A 17168-nucleotide genomic window follows, 5' to 3' on the forward strand; every position below is an offset into this window, starting at 1 on the left:
CAAAACAGTCCTACCTGTGGATGGAGGACATTCACTCCCATTTAGTCCAGCACTACAGCCCACACCACACCAAATTGCCAGGCTTGGACACAGCCCCTGCCCCACTCGGTTGCAAGGAAACAAAACAAGCTGGCATTCACAACCACCACCACTGACAGCACCAAGGTGAAGGGCTCTCACTATAAAGTGGGCTTGGTTTATTCTGGGCCGATATAAGGACAGTTGCCATCTTCCCGCTGCGTCTTGTATCACTGGGATAACAGAGAGCTGGCCTTTACATGCTTCTTCCTTCTGGTTATGAAAACACCAACACAGCTCCGTTCCTGGGGATTCCCAGCAGTTGAGAGAAGGCAAGTGCAGTAACTTCACATGTACAGTCAAAAATAGGTTTACTGGAATGTCTTTAGTCACATCTGTAAGCAGCAATACTGAAAACACTGAGCTTGTGCATTCCCATGGATTGTAAAACTTAACTATTATTTTTTTTCTTTTGTAACATGAGAAAAACAATACCCTTACAGTTCTCCACAGAAGGGTCGGTCTCCTGGAACATAATGGTGTGTTTCCCTAGATATTCTTCTCCTCCTTCACCCCGATGAAAAGACAGAGTCCCCTCTGCCTTCCACAGCAGGAAGCAAGGAACTGCTCAAATTTGAAGTATTTTTACAACTCAACCATATATACAGATAAACCGCAGTGGCAAGTAGATGGCTCCAAATCAGAGACTCAGCATTCCACAAAGCAGGCAGTTTGGGAAATGGATCTTCTGTTATAAAAGTCTGGCAGCAGGAGCAGGTACTTGACCAAAGAAAAAAAAATAAAATAAGAAAGGGTCAGTTGGCAGTTCTCAAAATGCTCTGTTAGAACTGGCTACTTGCCGCCGCTGCCTCCTTGCTCCTTGGAGAAAAACAACTTTAAAGCTATATACAGATATCTCACTTAAGTTACACAGCAGTTTGTTTATCTCACAGCCAGCTCCACCGAAGCCTCCAGCTGACCCACCATCAGGTATGGTACTTCAGGACTATGGGTACTGGAAAACAAAACACAAACAGGCTCTCAGCCAAACACCTTCACGTGCAACAGTGACACTGATAGAGAGAAAACCCCTCATCCCTGCGGTGACAAACACCAAGCAGCCACAAGGGAAAGTGTGTCTTCAAGCTCGAGCCAATGCAAGCAGCTGCCAGCACACATGCTAGACAACATTTCCTGCCACCTTCATCTCCTTCCAGCTTCCCAAAATTAAACCAGATGGGATTTTCCATCAGTCTCTCTTTGCTGCCAGCTCTGCTTCTCCTGCTCCTAGCTGTGCATCAGCAGGACAACAGGCCATGAGGATTTTGCTGGAGGGCAGCACAAGAACTGTTACAGAGATGCCTCCAACAACAGTCAGCGGGAGGAAAACCCTCCAGACCCAGTGGCACAGAAAAGCTGCACTACTGTGCAGGGCTGCCTGAACCCCTGGGGCATGTCCTTTAGCACGCAGAGTGCTGAATTACTTCCCATCCCCCATCTCCAGAAGAAACATGCTCTCGTTATTACCTGTTACGTAGAAAATGAAGCAGCCTGGCTCCTTTAGGAAGGAGCACTTTCTGGAAGCAGGCCTATTGCAAAACGGCTGATAGACATGGAGAGGTGTTTGGAAGACACTGCTCTGGTCTGAAACCTTTCTACCTACTCTTACCAGCCACACAGCCTTGGCATTGACCTGTGCCAACCCTCTATCAGTACAGTGTTGGCAACAGCCCATACGACTTGGCTTGAGCTTGCTCCTCTGCATGTACATTTAAGCTTTGAAGAAGAGAAGCACGGTGCGGGCTACAGACACCAGTTATAACTACTGAATAGAGTGAAGCCCAATGGGAGGAACTCAGATGCTCTGCCCTGAGGGACAACAGCAACAGTGTCACTCAGTGTGCAGTGCAATGAGAATTTCAGTGCTAGAATGAATGGGGTGACCTGGAGCTACTCACTGATGATCACGAGCAGGAGGACGATGGCCACCAGCGCTATGATTGCTTTCATCTGCAAGAGGAGCACAGACACGTGTTACATGTGGCACCCTGTGCAGCTCCTGCATCTTTTCAGCTAGAAAAATGCTTAAACTCTTTTTTCCACCAGTACCTACTTTCAAGCAGCCAGAAACTTCTCATGACAAATTTCTGCTGAGAAATATGTCTGGAAATTGCTGTACACAAACTTAGCAGAAAGCCCCAATATGATGCCTTCCTGACTCTGCAGAGAAGGGATGCCTTGGCCTGGACAGATCAGTCTCCATCAGAAGAAATAGGGAGAGGGAGCCAATTCAAAGCTCAGATGCTCTCCCTTGCAGAGCACAAGCAGCCAGCTCAGGAGGGAGAATGGCTTCAAATCATCTTGCCAGGATCACCACATCCTTCCTCATCTCACACAGCCAGCATCCAGCCTGGCTAACTGAATCCAAGATCCCTAGGGAGCAAGCATGAGATACCTCCAGATGGCTCCTATACCAGCTGCACCACCTCCATGTGTGCCTCCAAGGCACTCAAGCTTGCACTGTTCACACTATTACAACAAACCAACAGGACAGGCAGTTTCTCTCTAGCTTAAATTGCTCCCTTGTGGCACTCCTGGCACACAAACTGACTCTGTTGTTTGGCCCAGAGGCTAAAGGACCTGTGTGAAGAAAATCATTCCAGTTCTTGCTCACCTTGCAGCCTCGCCACCACATCTGCCTTCGAAGCTGTTTGGCTCTGTTGCTAAATGCTGTTGCATTGTCTGATAAACTCTCTGTTGAAGGAAAAAATAGAGGCAGTTCAGTAGTGCACACAGTCTATCACTCATCCCACAAACCCCACTTAGTTTCAAGCAGCAAACTTGGCAATAAGGGAGAAGACCAACTGCAGTGTGATTCCACATAGCCACAGGGGATGCCAACAGGACGCCCCTTGCCAGGGAGCACACAGACCTGTGGTTCTACTGAGCCCCCTTTGTCCTGGCTGCCCTCTGAGGAAAGGAATTCATTTTGCAAGCCAGCAAGCAGCAGATGGCCGAAGTGCTCAGGGCTGACATGATGCAGACCAACCTACATTAGATTGAAGGACCAACTAGGTCACAGCATCCAAATGCCTCCAAACTAAAGCCTGGGTATTTCCAAGCCTAAATCTTTTCCAAGGCTGACTTCACATCACTGCAGTGACAACACACTGGGCTATGCTGAGCACAGGGGTAAACCTGGGTGGCTGAGCACCAGCTGGATGCTGAGTATGCAAAAGGAGCCCAACGGGCAGCTGCAGTGGGAGAGGAGGGACTGATTCCCAAGGGGTGGTTAGAGCCTTACACAAAGGCTGCTGAGCAACCAACCTGTTCAAATATAGAACCATGACACAACCACACCAGGGTGAGGTACCAGTGGGTGATCTACAGACATCAGTAAGCATGGGCTGGGGCTGTGCAGGACAGCAGTAGAAGGTGGAAAGTAGAACCTGGAGGCATAAAGCTAGCTCTGCAGCCCAAGGCCGGGAAACCACTCCCAAGCAGAAAAGACATACAAGCCTATCTCTGTCACTGGATACTTTCTGAGCTGAAATCAGATAACCTGGTCCAGCTGTGAGGAAGAGGTGCAGGGAAAGGGATAAGACAGCAGAGCATTTATCATCACACCTGATTTATCCTGCAGGTCATCCAGCCGCTCGCCTCTTTCAATCACCTTTGTGATGTTCTCCTGCATAACATCGATGACTTCATCCACCTGGTTCTGGACACTAGAGCAGAGCAAAGCAAAAGCAGCATGAGCAGCAGCAAGCACACCCCATCAGCTGCACAGTGCAGCACCAGCCCTCACTCTGAGCTGCACGTGATGGGGTCTGGGGAGCTCTGGTAAAAATCGAAGGGGACAACAGCGGAGGGAGGCCGATGGGATGCTGAGAAAATTGAGAGGCATGGCACTGTGTGGGGTGGATGTCTGGCAATCCCAGACAGTGCAGAGGAATGCAAGGGGCTCTAAGAGAGTCTTAGGAAGTCAGCACAAGTGGGGTACCTTCCCATCGGGGGCAGGCATAGCAATGCAAACACATGATGTGTGTGGCAACCACCTTCACAAGTACTCATCTGTCTGTGAATTTAAACTATACAGCTTCAGTGCAGAGCTGGAACATCAAAATGCTCTGCAGTTGGACTGGTGGAAACCCTGCAGCTAGAAAAGACACTGTGGGTGGGTGCCTCTGCTGTAGAGGAGTTCACATCAAAGAGGGGAAAAAATAGAAAAAATAATCACACCTTATCTTTGTAGACTTTACAGAACTCAGCACTGCACCTTTGCTAAATCACTTGGATCGGAATCAAAGCAAGATATGCTCCCCTGCCCAGAAACTGAGCTGCTAAATGAAACCCACTCTGGCAGGGGCATCGACAGGACAGAAAAGAAATGGCTGACGTGAACTGAACCAACTCATTACAATCCATCTTCTCACAGTTACACAACTCGTGGGTAGTCCTTTCAGTGAACGGTAGCCTAAATCGTACCCGCGGGGTTATTATAAATGCATTTATTCACTCCATAAAAAAGCCACACTGGTGAGAGAGAAAAATTCTGCCGGTGGAAAAATACTGCTGCAGTCCGGTTTGTATTTTGGAGCTGATACACTTGTATTTTCCTGGAGACAGAAATAAAAGACTTCTCGGGGCCCTGGGGAGACAATAGGGTACGTCGGAGACATACCGATCCCACAGAGTAAGAGGGAACAGCAATGTCTTGGAGGCAACCCCACGCACAAGGCAACAAAACAGAAATAGCTCCAGATCACTCGCTCTGCACCAAGTCTTACATTCCACTCTTCAAGCTACGCTGATTTTAAAATATTTCAATACTTGAAAAATATTAGAAACACACTGAGTGTTCACCACTGGCAGCTCTTCCCTTTGAGGACACTACCACTTCAGCATTTGCACCCATGCTCCCCAAGCGACCCTCCTTCCTCTTTGGGTCACTGCAAACTGTCTCCTCCCCACCTGCATCTTTCAGATATCAAAATTCTAAGGCATTATTTGCCAAAGCAGAGTGGATTTTTTATGATTATTTATTTTCTTGTTTTATTTACAGCAGCAGCAGACTCAACACTTAAAGATCAATTGCACGGCATCTAGTCCCAGAGCACCTGGTAAGAAAAGAACAGCATAATGTGCACCACGGCCTGGAGAAATGGGGCCAAAGGAGATCCAGAGCAGCATGCCCAAGGCTGGGGCCCTGCAGAACAAGGAGCAGGGCCCCGTTCCTGAGCCCTGGCCAAAGTTCTATCTAAATAGAAGCTGCTGTGTCTCTAATTAAAAGGCATTGAGTTCTGGTTCACACTGACCTAATTCTCTTGTCTCCCTAGCAGCTATGTGCCTCTCACCGAGGAGATGTATGCACTGAGATGCACACACAAGGAACAGCTACAACACACCACAGCAGCTTCAATGGAAAGGCATACGTTCACTTATCCTTCCAAAAACAGGCAAGGAAAGTCACTAAAATATATGAAAGCTTCACACACACAAAGCTCCACGGAGCTGCAAACAGCAGTATGAAGGGGCTTCATGCCTTAGCACTGCAGGTCAGGCTTCGCTGTGCCTCTGCACTGCAGCTTCTACAGTTGGAACAGGCAGGGGAACCCTCTAAAGCCAATTTCTGACTCATCAGCCCTCACACAGCATATGCTGGATTTCAAAAGCACACCTAAGAAATTTATTGTACTCAGGATGCCATAGGAAAGGAACCTGCCTTCCCCACGCTGTCTATCCCTGCATCCACCTAATGGGGAAGGCAGGTTCCTTTCCTATGGCGTGCAGCAGCAGCTCCTGCCTTTCATTAGGAGCTTCCTACCTGGAGGAAAAAGGCACAGAAAATTCCCAGCCCTTTCCCAGCAGAACCCTGTCCTGAGCCTATCCCAACCCACCACTCATTCTGAAAGGTGAGCAGCAAGTGTGCACAGGTGGCACCGAGCACGTGGGCAGGAAGCTCATGTCACAGTGTCCAGCCCAAACAGGGATTCACAACCCTGCATTCCTCTTTTGGAGCAGTGGGTGATGAGATAGGAAGCACGTTCTGCAAGGGAATTTCTTCCCCTTGGCACAACCACAACAGACAAGTCCCAGCTCAGAGCTGTAAGCAACTTTGACAGAGCCTGGGGTGAGAGAGGGAAGAAGAAACATCTGCTACCCCAAGCAAGCCAACTTGGCAAAAACTGAGGATTTAAACATCAGATTCACAAGCAGAAGACTACGTTCTTAGTATGTAAATATTTCTGAAAACATTTACTGGATTCAAAATAGAGAGATTTCCTCTCACAACAGATTTGTAGGCAAACTGTCCTGCTACAACCAGCAAGCAGGAGCACACCAGGGCTCGGTGCAGCGTAGTGCCACCTGTGCCCCACAGCCTGCACGGTGCAACACAAGTACTGCTGCACTGCCAGGGCACCCAGAGGTATTTCAGGCAAAGTAGGGCAGAGGTCTGTAAGCTAAACCACCCTACTGTGCCCAGCATTTAAAGAGGTCCAGGGGGCTCCTCAGCATCCCACCTCTTTTGACCTGAGGTGCTGGAGAACTGCTGCGTGCCTGTGTCTGCCACAGCCCTGCTATGCTGCTAGCAGAAGTAAGACGTTTCACAGATGGGGAATGGAGAGACAGAGAAATCAAGGCCTAAACTTCCATAGATATATATAGTTTTCCCTCATGGAAAGCACATGTTTGAGCACCCTGATACTGTCAGAAATCTGATGCAAGAGAAAAGCCAGGGAAAAAACAGGAAGGGATTGTAGCAGAGAATGAAACTTTGATCTCCAGGGTCCCACACAGTGCCTCAACCACCAGCAGCCCATTCCTGCTTTCCACAGTCTCCCACCTATCATCAAAACAAGAAAAGCCTCTCCACGAAGGGGCTGAAAGATGCACAACCTATGCATCAATTCACATTAGTTTGGCACGCCTGAGGTTGGAAACTTAAGTCACATCAATTGGAAAATATTTTCTTGTTTTATTTGGCAAGAAAGAACAAATTGCCTAATGTGAAGCATATTTCCCATTCAGGATCTGTTGAGTTTTGACACATTTCATATATTTAATTCCTGCTAGATTTCCAATAGAAATAAAGTAGACTAGACATCTGCCAGCAAGACAAAAGCACAAAGTATTTCACATGGCCCTTCCAACCAATGACTGCCAATATGCTTTTAACAAGGACAGCAAGTGCACGCTGTCAGAGCAGCAGGAAGAGATCCACCAGTACTCAGCTGGGTTCAGACTCTACTTGTGCTCAGCCTCGTCCAGCGTGGGAAGCAGCAGCCTTTCCATTGTGGACACACCGAGTTAGCTACTGAAAAACTCTCTAGGCCAGTTGTGGCGACTGAACAACAGTGCTGCATTCTTCAGGCATCGTAAACAGGCCATGCACACACCACAGGATGGGCTGCTCAAGGCTACTTGTTGTCTCTAAGGTGGCTGTTTACAGCCAGCATGACACACGTCTATTTTCCACCCCAGGCAACACGATGGTATTAAGAGTGTTGTGTACTTTGGTGCAAATTATACCTGAACATCCCCCTGTCATGGCTGTAACCCCAGAAAAAGGCAACAGGACCAGTCAGTGCAGGCAGGGCAGAGGCAGGAGGCGGTGCTCAGCAAAGCACAGCTGCCCACACATCTCTGCTGTCCTCAGCGTGGGGTGTCAGCACAGAACTGCATCACAAATGGCTGCTTCCAAGTTGCTCCTTCAACACAGCTGTGAGGAACAAAGTGGTTGATGCCTCTTTGAAGCCTTGAAAGGAGGCATGACAACAATACCTTCAAAGCAAAGTCTGCATTATGGAATGGGTCTACAGCACATCCATCTACCATCTACCATCTATCTATGAGAGCCAGGCCCAGGAAAGCTCCTGCCAACTGTTGCCATCAGGCCAATCCCCAGATTCTTCTCTCTCCAGGAAGTAACACTGGGCTGGTAGCCAGACAGAGCCTCTGGGGTGCAGTCCCTGAGCCAGAGATGCTGGTAACCCCTGTCAGCACAATGAGAAAACTACAGGGACCACAACCTAGCTCCTAGTGAAGCCCATGAGCACTCCTTCCCCTACAAGGTTTGCAATGCCCCCCAACACATCCTTCTGCAGCCAAGCCAGGTTCGAGGGTCTCTGCTGCCAGACTCTCCACACTGACCCATGTCCCTTCATTGCCAAGGACACTAGGTAAAGTTTCCAGTCTTGCCCATCACATTCAACACGTTCTCCACCATTGCTCCCATGATTCCATTACTTTTTCCACTGCCCAGTCCTGTATCCAGTTTCATTTTACACACATCTTCACACCTCATTCCCTCCAGCAACGTACAGCTCCAGTCACTCTGGCTTTGCCCAACTATGCCTCAGCTCTCCAAACACTCAAAAATTCCTCCTTAAAAATGTCTTTTCCTTGTAGTGTTTCAGTAGCAACACAACCCTGCTTTTCCCCTTCCACTGAAGAAAGAAACAAACAGGCATTAATTCATTCAGCACAAGGGCTGGTTTGATCAGAAACTCAAGAATAAACTACACAACAAGAAGCTGCTGCATACTGCAAGATACTACCACACGATGCAATAAACACTGATGAGAACAGAAGATAGATACTAACAGATAGTACACGCTCTAGATACTGGAGCTTAGATGTAGCCACTTGTGATCCCAAAGGACATATCCTATATCAGCTTCAACAGACAAGCAGCCTTGTGCCACTGTGTATGTTGTGATGTGACTGGTGCCCAGCTATAAACCCACCAGCTCGTAGGTGAATCTTTCTCCTTCCTCTTCACAGCTGCAGTGCTCACCTTCACCTCCCTGCTTTCTGAAAGCTCCCATGGCTCTTCTGCCTCACCAATGCAGTGGGAAGGGAAGAACTCATGTCCCTCTCTGCCACGCAGGGAAGAAGGAAGTCAATCTGCAATTTCCCTCTGGCAGAGGAGGATAAAGAGGCCGACATCAACTCCCCTTCCATACCCTTTATAGAGCTGACACCACTCACAGCTATCATCCTCACTCACTTCAGACCAGCGCAGCACCACACAAGGAAGGCTGCATCCACACTGCCTTCCTGCAACAACCTGAGCACCTCTACCAGCAGCATCCTGATGCCCCAGAGGGAGCACAGGCCTGCTGAAAACAAAGAACGCAGCAGCCAACCCACCATCTCCTGCGTAACCCAAGTGCACTTTGCCTCTCAAGATAATGCAGCTGTTATGGGGGATAGCGTCAAAAGACTTACTGAAGTCCAGTTCAGAGAAGGCCAAAGAAAGACAAGGAAGGTCAGAAACTGAATAAAGAGGGTCAGAAAATGGAATAGTGTGTAGCAATTCCAAAGAAGATCCCAAAACACACCACCACCATCTCAGTCATACTGCTCTCCAGTGACCGTGAATGAACCGTAGGGGCAGAGAACATGAACAGAAGGAGCCAAGATGAATTTTATTAGCTGCCCATTTCCACGTAAAGATAAAAACAACAACAAAACAACAACCCCTACCCACATGTTTGTGCTAACAAACCCCGCCAAACCAACCTGCTTAGACCTAAATAACTTCGCTTTTTGGACTGAAAAGATCCATTTGCCTCCTTTGGTTAGGAATTTCAATTCAAATCCACAAACTCCTAAAATATCATTATTAAATCACTTCACTGTGGGCTTGTAAAACTCAGAGTTCTCCCTAATTAAGTCTCAACTAGAAGAGCCTATTTTACACTAGCTCCCAATGACTCATCTCAGAGATGCACTGCCTGCTTCCTGGCATGAAAAAAACATTCCTAATGAAGAGTAACTCCAAGGCTATAAACAAAACAACCCAACTGATCAATGCGTGGTCATCAGTCTGACTTCTGCCTTTGTGGAGGCCAGCAAAGGCAACAACACAGCACAAAACAGGGCCTGTAAGTACCCTGTCCTTCCCATTAAGTATCACCATCACTTCCCTTTTAGGAAAGAGCAGAGCTAATCAGAGCCCAGAACAAGCATCACCCAGGAAATGACTCACTTGGAGGATTCAGTGTTCCTCCCTTCCTCTTGCCCTGTTATAGCCAATAATCCTGCTCCAGCTGTAAAGGGTTCCTGTTTCTCCAGCTGCTTCAACTCCACTGAGTCACTGCTCATCTCCAGGTCACCTCTACCACATTATCACTAAAATATAGCATGCCCTTTGGAAATTCCACCATGCTGCTGTGATAAAGTTCTACCCCTCTGCTGCTATTAAAGCACAATTCCTTGATAACTTGACACAAACGCGATTTTCCTTATCTATGGACAGGTGGGATGTGAAATTACAATCAGGTGAAACAAAGCACAAGCCACATTCCTGTTCAGAACTACAGAAAAATACCCTGTTAGCAGAGCAGCGGGAGTTTGTAATGTCAGCATAAAGTATTACTTGAACGACACAGAGGAACACGAACTTACTGCCTGATCTTGTCATTTCTGGGTCCAAATCTTGGTCCGGAAGGCCCTCTCCTGCAATAGAAAAAGACATGAATTATGATAGCAGATGCAATGAAACATGCATTTAAATCAAAGACCTAAGATACACAATAGGGAACCAGTATTTTCTGGTTCTCTTGCCTCCCACCCATTCCTCTCATGTCCCTCAACATATGGAGCACCACAGTTTCCTACAGGTCACATTTCTTCTTTCAAGGCTCTGGGAAATCGCAGAATGGCCAGGGTTGGAAGGGACCTCAAGGATCATGAAGCTCCAACCCCCCTGCCACATGCAGGGCACCAGCCTCCCCATTTCATACTAGACCAGGCTGCCAAGGGCCCCATCCAACCTGGCCTTGAACACCTCAGGGATGGGGCATCCACAACCTCTCTGGGCAGCTGTTCCAGCACCTCACCACTGTCATGGTAAAGAACTTCCTCCTGACATCCAATCTAAATCTCCCCTCCCTCAACTTAAAACCATTTCCCCTCGTCCTGCAGTTATCTGCCGTTTCAAAGAGTTGACTCCCCTCCTGTTTGTAGGCTCCCTTTAGGTACTGAAAGGCTGCAATGAGGTCACCCCGCAGCCTTCTCTTCTCCAGGCTGAACAAGCCCAGCTCCCTCAGCCTGTCTTTGCAGGGGAGCTGCTCCAGTCCCCTGATCATCTTCGTGGCCCTCCTCTGGACCTTCTCCATCAGCTCTCTGTAACCTCAAAGGAAATAAGGGTGCAAGCTCCCACCTATTTGGCAGGGAGCAACTCTTGGTATTTGGCCCTACCAGTCTTAGTGTTTTAGGCAGCTAGAACATCATATGCCCTACATCTGTTCAGAAACTCACAAGAAAAAGTCTTCCTCTTCATCTGAATCCTCCTCTAAAAGGTTCCTCTGTGAAAAAAGAAAAGCACCATCAACATCCGCCATTTCACACGACCTTCCAGACTTCAAGACACCACCAGCATCTTCTAAGCACAGGGCACTGGTGAGGCCCCTCGTGAGAATACCAGTGCTACTTTTCGGATAGCTGTGCTGTTTCCCCCCTGCAGAGATGCCTCCATGCAGTCAGAGCACCCAGGAGGCGTTTGCCAGCTCTGCAAAGCACAGACCGATGTCCTGAACCACAGCCGGGCAACACTTACAGCACCGTTCATAAACCAAAGTGCATTTCTACCAACTGGTCTGTTTGTGCAGGTTCAGATCCTGACCCCGTGTGCCAGTAACGCACCCTACGACACAGCAGCAGGCAGCACTGCAACACAGCGGGCAGAATCCACACCCGGGCCAGCTACGGAAGCGCTCTGGGCCCAAGGGGTGACGCGCGGTGCCATGCCGTGACCAACCGCCCCGCGCATCGCAGGCACGCGGTAACACGGGCCTACCACCGACTGCGGTGACAGCAGACATAAGGAGCACCGCGCGGCAGCACCCGGCCAGCCCTGCGCGGCACGCCGCGCTTCGGCCCTTCCGCCCGCAGGCTGAGCCGAAGCTGCAGGCGCCGCGGAGCGCGGCGAGCCCGGCCGCACTCACCCGCTCGCTCTTCACCGAGCCCGTCACCTCGTCGTCGTTCAGGTGCCGCTTGAACTTGGGCGGCATGATCCCCGCCGGCGGAGGGGGCCGGGAGGAGCGCCTGGAGGACGAGCACGGCCCCTCAGCGGGCTGCGCGCCGGGCCGGCGGCAAATGGCCGCCGCGACGGGAACCGGGCTGCGCCATCGACCGCTCTGCGCTCCGCAGAGAGCCGAGCGATCCACCGCGGGCGGGAGGGGCGTGGCCTGCGGTCGTGGGCGCGGCCTGCGGTCGTGGGCGCGGCCTGCGGGATGCCCGCCGACGGGGTCCCGGGAGCGCTGCCCGGCTGGCCGCGTGCGGCCCCACCCCGCGCCCAACTGCACCCAACGTTCCGCAGCGGGGAAATTTCCACCTCCCGGCCCCGGCTCGTTCCCCCTCGGCGCTTCTCCACCTGCTTTTTCTTCCCCCTCTCCAACTCACAAAAGCGCGCTGTGGGACCCCCGTGCCCGGCAGCCGCGCGGCCCCGAGCTGACGATGGGCGCCGGCAGGAGCGGCGCCGCCACGGGGGGCGGTGCGGGGAGCGGCCCCGGTGCCTGGGAATGGCGCGGCGCGGAGCCCCCCCGTACGGCGCCCGGGGTCCCCCGGGGGTCCCCGCCGCCCCGGCCCCGGTCTCGCCTCCCCGCCGCAGCCCTGGCACGCGGCCGCGCAAATATTTTGGCGTCGGCCACCGCACGCTGCCGGAGCTTTGCCAGCGGGCGGCACGGGGGGAGCGCGGGGATCTGGAAGGTTCCCGCGGCCCTATAAAGGCGGGCGAGCAGCGCGGGGCGGTGAGAGGGACCATGCCGGGTGCTTGGCTGCCGCTGCTGCTGGCGGGGGGCCTCGCCCTGAGCGCTAGCGGGGACCCCGCGGCCCTGCTGCGGCGCGGCAACGATGCCAGTGGGCGATGTACCTACAGCTTCACGGTAGCCAGCCCCGGCGAGGCCAGCTGCCCCGAGGCTGGCGGCGTAGCCCAGCTGCGCGAGGAGCTGGCCGCGCTCACCGCCCGTCTGAACCGCCTGGAGGGAGCGGGAGGTTTGGGGGGCTCGGGGCCGAGGGGGGCTGATGTGAGTGGCGTGTGGTCTCGAGGCCCTCAGCGAGCGGCCCCGGGGGGCTGCGAGGAGCTGCAGCGGGCCAAGGAGCGGCTGGAGGAGGAGAAGGGGAGGTTGGAGAGGGAGAAAGAGGAGCTGGGCCGGCGGCTGGAGAGCAGCGCCCAGGAGATCGCCCGGCTCAGAGCCACCCGCTGCCCCTCCGGCACAGGCGGGGTGCCTGGCCGCGACGCTCCGCGCTCTGCCAGCAAAGGTCAGTGCTGGGGGATGGGAATCTGTGGGCATCCCTTCCTCACCCCAAATCCTACATCCTCCCCACGCCATCGGGTCCCTTTGTCCCCCCCCTCCACCCTGCAGCCCGTGCTCCCACCTGGGGCATCTGCTTTCGCCCCTTAGAACAGTGCCCACCCACTGTAAGGAACAGCGCCTGGCCTGGGGACCCCCAGACCCTCTTCCCATCTCCATACCTGGGCTGTTGGCTGGTCACCTCTGCGTGGGGAGGAACACATGAATCTGGGGTCCCTGGGAGTCCATCCAAGGGAAATAAAACTCCTGGGGAGGGAACGACGCGGTCGGCAGTGTCCTTCAGCCCTGGGTCACCGATGTGCCCCAGCTCGGGGCACCAGGCTCCTGAGAAAGACGTTAGCATTTTTGGGGGATGGGGGCTCGGTGCTGGGGTTCACCTGGCTGCCTGGACCCCCCGCAGCCTCCAGGTGGGAACCGGAGCCCCTCAGCTACCAGGAGCTGAAGTCGGAGAGGACGGAGCTCCCTGCATCTCGGCTGCTGGAGGAGACGGCGCTCGGCCGCCCGCGAGCTGAGGACTCGGGTACAGCCCTGGGACTGGGCTGGGGGGCCTTGGGGCAGTGGTGTGGGGAATCGCAGGGGAATCGGGGAGAACTGGGGCTGGGGGAGCCCCGGGGTTCCGCGTGACCACGGCCCTAATGCATCCCTCCTGCTGTCACCACAGGCTGCGGCGAGCTGGCATGGGTGGGGGAGCCGGTGGTGCTGGGCCGGGCCGACACCATTGCCGGCAAATACGGGGTGTGGATGAAGGACCCCGAGCCCGTGGCGCCCTTCACGCGGGAGACCACATGGCGCGTGGACACGGTGGGCACGGAGGTGCGCCAGCTCTTCCAGTACGAGGCGGCCGAGCAGCTGGCCCGTGGCTATCCTGCCAAGGTGCACGTCCTGCCACGGCCCCTGGAGAGCACCGGGGCTGTCGTCTATCGTGGCGGGCTCTTCTTCCAGCCGCGCCGCTCCCGCGCGCTGGCTCGCTACGACCTGCGGGCTGAGGCCATCTCTGCCGAGCGGGAGCTGCCTGGTGCTGGCTACCATGGGCAGTATCCCTACTCGTGGGGTGGCTACACTGACATCGACCTGGCGGTGGATGAGACCGGGCTGTGGGTGGTGTACAGTACCGAGAAGGCCAAGGGAGCCATCGTCCTCTCCAAGCTGGACCCTGAGACGCTGGAGATCCGGCGCACCTGGGAGACCAACATCCGCAAGCAGTCGGTGGCCAACTCCTTCATCATCTGCGGGACTCTGTACACTGTCAGTAGCTACTCTGCACCCAATGCCACCGTCAACTTTGCCTACGACACGACCACCAGTACCAGCCGCAGCCTCAGCATCCCCTTCGAGAACCGCTTCCAGTACCTCAGCATGGTGGACTACAACCCGGCGGAGCGGCGGCTCTTTGCCTGGGACAGCTACAACATGGTGGCCTACCCTGTGCGCCTTGCCCACGCCTGAGCGCCGACCAGCCCCCGGCCTCCTGCTGACGCCTCCTGCGAAGAAATCCCTTTGTGCTCCATGAAACAAAGCGCTTCTCCAGGGCTGAGCTGTGCCGGTGGACACGTCCCTGTCTGGCCTTTGTGGGTCTGAGTGGGTGCTGGTGGTTCCCAACCCTGCTCCAGCATCCTCCCAGCCCAGAGCTGGGAGCGGGCAGGGCTCATATGGGCAGGCTGCTGGCTGCCTTCCTGCTGGGACAGTCGGACTGGTGAGGGGGCACCTTCAGCCATGCTGGCCCTCTGTTGCCCAGGAGCCCCTGCACTGCCCCTATCCCATCTGGCCTCGTCTCACCTCGCCTTGCCAGCAGCTCTCCCATGCTGCTTTCAGAGCCCACACTTATCACTATTTATTGTAGAAAGGCTGTAGGAGGCTTGCTACCCCCTCAACTTGGGGAGACACTCCAATAAATGCTGCAGTACTAAATCAGAACAAATGTCTGAGTTTCAACTGCTAACCAAGCTGGAGATTTGCTTAATAAATGTATCATTACAAGGTACAGGGGGCAAGTTTGGGACTGGTGGGGGGCAGGTTTGGGGGACGGGAGTGTGCCGTGTTCTGTCCTTGCTGAGCAGTGCTGGTCATCTGCTGCCACCCCCAGGGTGGGGGACAAGAGCACGGTCCCATTCTAGAATGGCAGTGGACAAGGGGATGCCACAGGCACCAAGGCAACGTGACTCCTACAACCAGGCAGCGCACACATCCTGCAATGCCGGTGAGTGCGGAGGGCTGGGGGCCAAAGCACCTGGCAAAACACCTGGGGTGGAGGGCTCTGCCTTAAAGGCCCCACAAGGGATGGGATACATCCCAACAAGTGTCAGCACTTGCTGCCCCTCTGGCTGCAGGCAGGCTCCTGGAGGCTCTGAGTGCCCTTTTCCTCCCGCAGGCCTGCAGTGGGGCTGGGGCATAGCAGAACAGTGCAGGCAAAGGTGTCCCCCTGGCAGTGATGTGCCCACGTCATCACCATGATGAAGCCTGGAAGTAGCTCAGAGTCCCGTGACCTGCAGCAAGCCTCTGTCGCGTTGAGATGCCTCAGCTCCCTCTGCATGGTGTCCAAGCCTGGGGAGGCCATATCCTGCAGCTCCCGCCACCTCTGTGCCACCCCAGGGCTGGCAGCCACTTCACTGCAGGACTACGGCGAGGTGGACAGGCAGCACATCCCCCCACTCTCCGTCAGCTACGCCATCTTCTCCAGGGATGAGGAGCCAGACCTTCAGAAGGAGCCGGGAGCCTCCACTGCCCCCTCCATGGAGCCCGAGTGCTTTGAGGCCTGCAACACCTGCGTGCTGTGGAACACCCGGCTCCATACACAGACCTGCATCGAGGAGCAGCCCACCGCCACCCTGAGAGAAGCCGAGCCCAGGGCTGAGGCCTTCCCGTGGCTCCCAACAGCGCAGTGCAACAACTCTGCCATCGACCGCAGCCCCATGCCTGCCCTGCACACCTGCTGGGCGCTGTATGAGGGCCGAGAGCTGGGCCAGCAGGGTGAGGGGATGCAGTATAGGCACAGCTGCCAGCAATAAACTTCAGTCCATCACAGCACTCCTGGCCTTGGGAACTGCTGTCCGCACCTCTAGGGCAGCCCTCTGCCTCACTCTGAAACCCATCCTGGGGATGAATGGCCTGATGGAGATAGAACTGAGGTGGAAGGGACCCTTAAAGGCCTTAAAGGCCATCAGGTCCCACTCCCCTGTGATGAACGGGGACACCCACAGCTCCATCAGGTGCTCAGAGCCCATCCAGCCTGACTTTGGCTGTCTGCAGGGACGGGACACCACTCGATGTCCCCAAAGCTGAGGTGAGAGGCATTGCAGGAGCTCAGGACCACAGAGTTGGGGTGGAGGGGCCCATGTGTGCTTGCTCCTCCCCACTGGGATGAAGGGACGGTTTGTTCCCATGCGCTGTGGAGCTCAGGGAACAGCACAAGGAGCAGACGGACCGAGCCCAGGAATTCAGGCCTCCCATTCCATGCCAGCACCGGGGGCTTTTCAGGCTGGGAAGTCCGTCATTTAATTGACTAAGAAAATAAATGAAGACGAGCCAAGGTACACAGGATTTCCAGAAAGCCGGGCTTGAGCTGAGCAGCAGTAAATACACAGATTGACTTAGCACGCTATTCAAAGCAAGCACAGAGATTCCCTCCCCTCCCAAAGCCCAGTAGAAAGATTGAGCTGAGCAGAGCTGCTGGCTCCGGCCCCACTCACACCAACCCCTCTGCTCCTGTCTTTCGGAACAGGACATGTCCTAATTAAAAAAACAGCGAGTTCTCCAAATGAAATAGCTTCCCAATTCATGGGACTTCCAATGCAATTGATCCTGACAGCCAGAGAACCCTAGAGCTGA

General features: G+C 53.8%; 2 protein-coding genes across 2 annotated transcripts; one reads left to right on the top strand and one right to left on the bottom strand.

Moving 5' to 3' along the window:
- Positions 1 to 130: 130 nt before the first annotated feature.
- Positions 131 to 12166, bottom strand: VAMP4 (vesicle associated membrane protein 4). The gene is made up of 7 exons (XM_052665627.1): positions 11976 to 12166; positions 11290 to 11336; positions 10435 to 10485; positions 3646 to 3746; positions 2693 to 2772; positions 1977 to 2028; positions 131 to 1033 (listed from the first exon to the last, which is right to left on the bottom strand). The coding sequence occupies exons 1-7, from the start codon at positions 12039 to 12041 to the stop codon at positions 1005 to 1007; spliced, it is 426 nt and encodes a 141-aa protein (XP_052521587.1). The 5' UTR covers positions 12042 to 12166; the 3' UTR covers positions 131 to 1004.
- An 82-nt stretch (positions 12167 to 12248) lies between these two features.
- MYOC (myocilin) lies at positions 12249 to 15261 on the top strand. Its single transcript, XM_052665626.1, has 3 exons — positions 12249 to 13290; positions 13744 to 13863; positions 14005 to 15261. The coding sequence occupies exons 1-3, from the start codon at positions 12264 to 12266 to the stop codon at positions 14787 to 14789; spliced, it is 1932 nt and encodes a 643-aa protein (XP_052521586.1). The 5' UTR covers positions 12249 to 12263; the 3' UTR covers positions 14790 to 15261.
- The last annotated feature ends 1907 nt before the right edge of the window (positions 15262 to 17168 follow it).

Source organism: Tympanuchus pallidicinctus, unplaced genomic scaffold, assembly GCF_026119805.1.
Source record: "Tympanuchus pallidicinctus isolate F22 unplaced genomic scaffold, pur_lepc_1.0 scaffold7, whole genome shotgun sequence".
Classification (NCBI taxonomy): domain Eukaryota; kingdom Metazoa; phylum Chordata; class Aves; order Galliformes; family Phasianidae; genus Tympanuchus; species Tympanuchus pallidicinctus.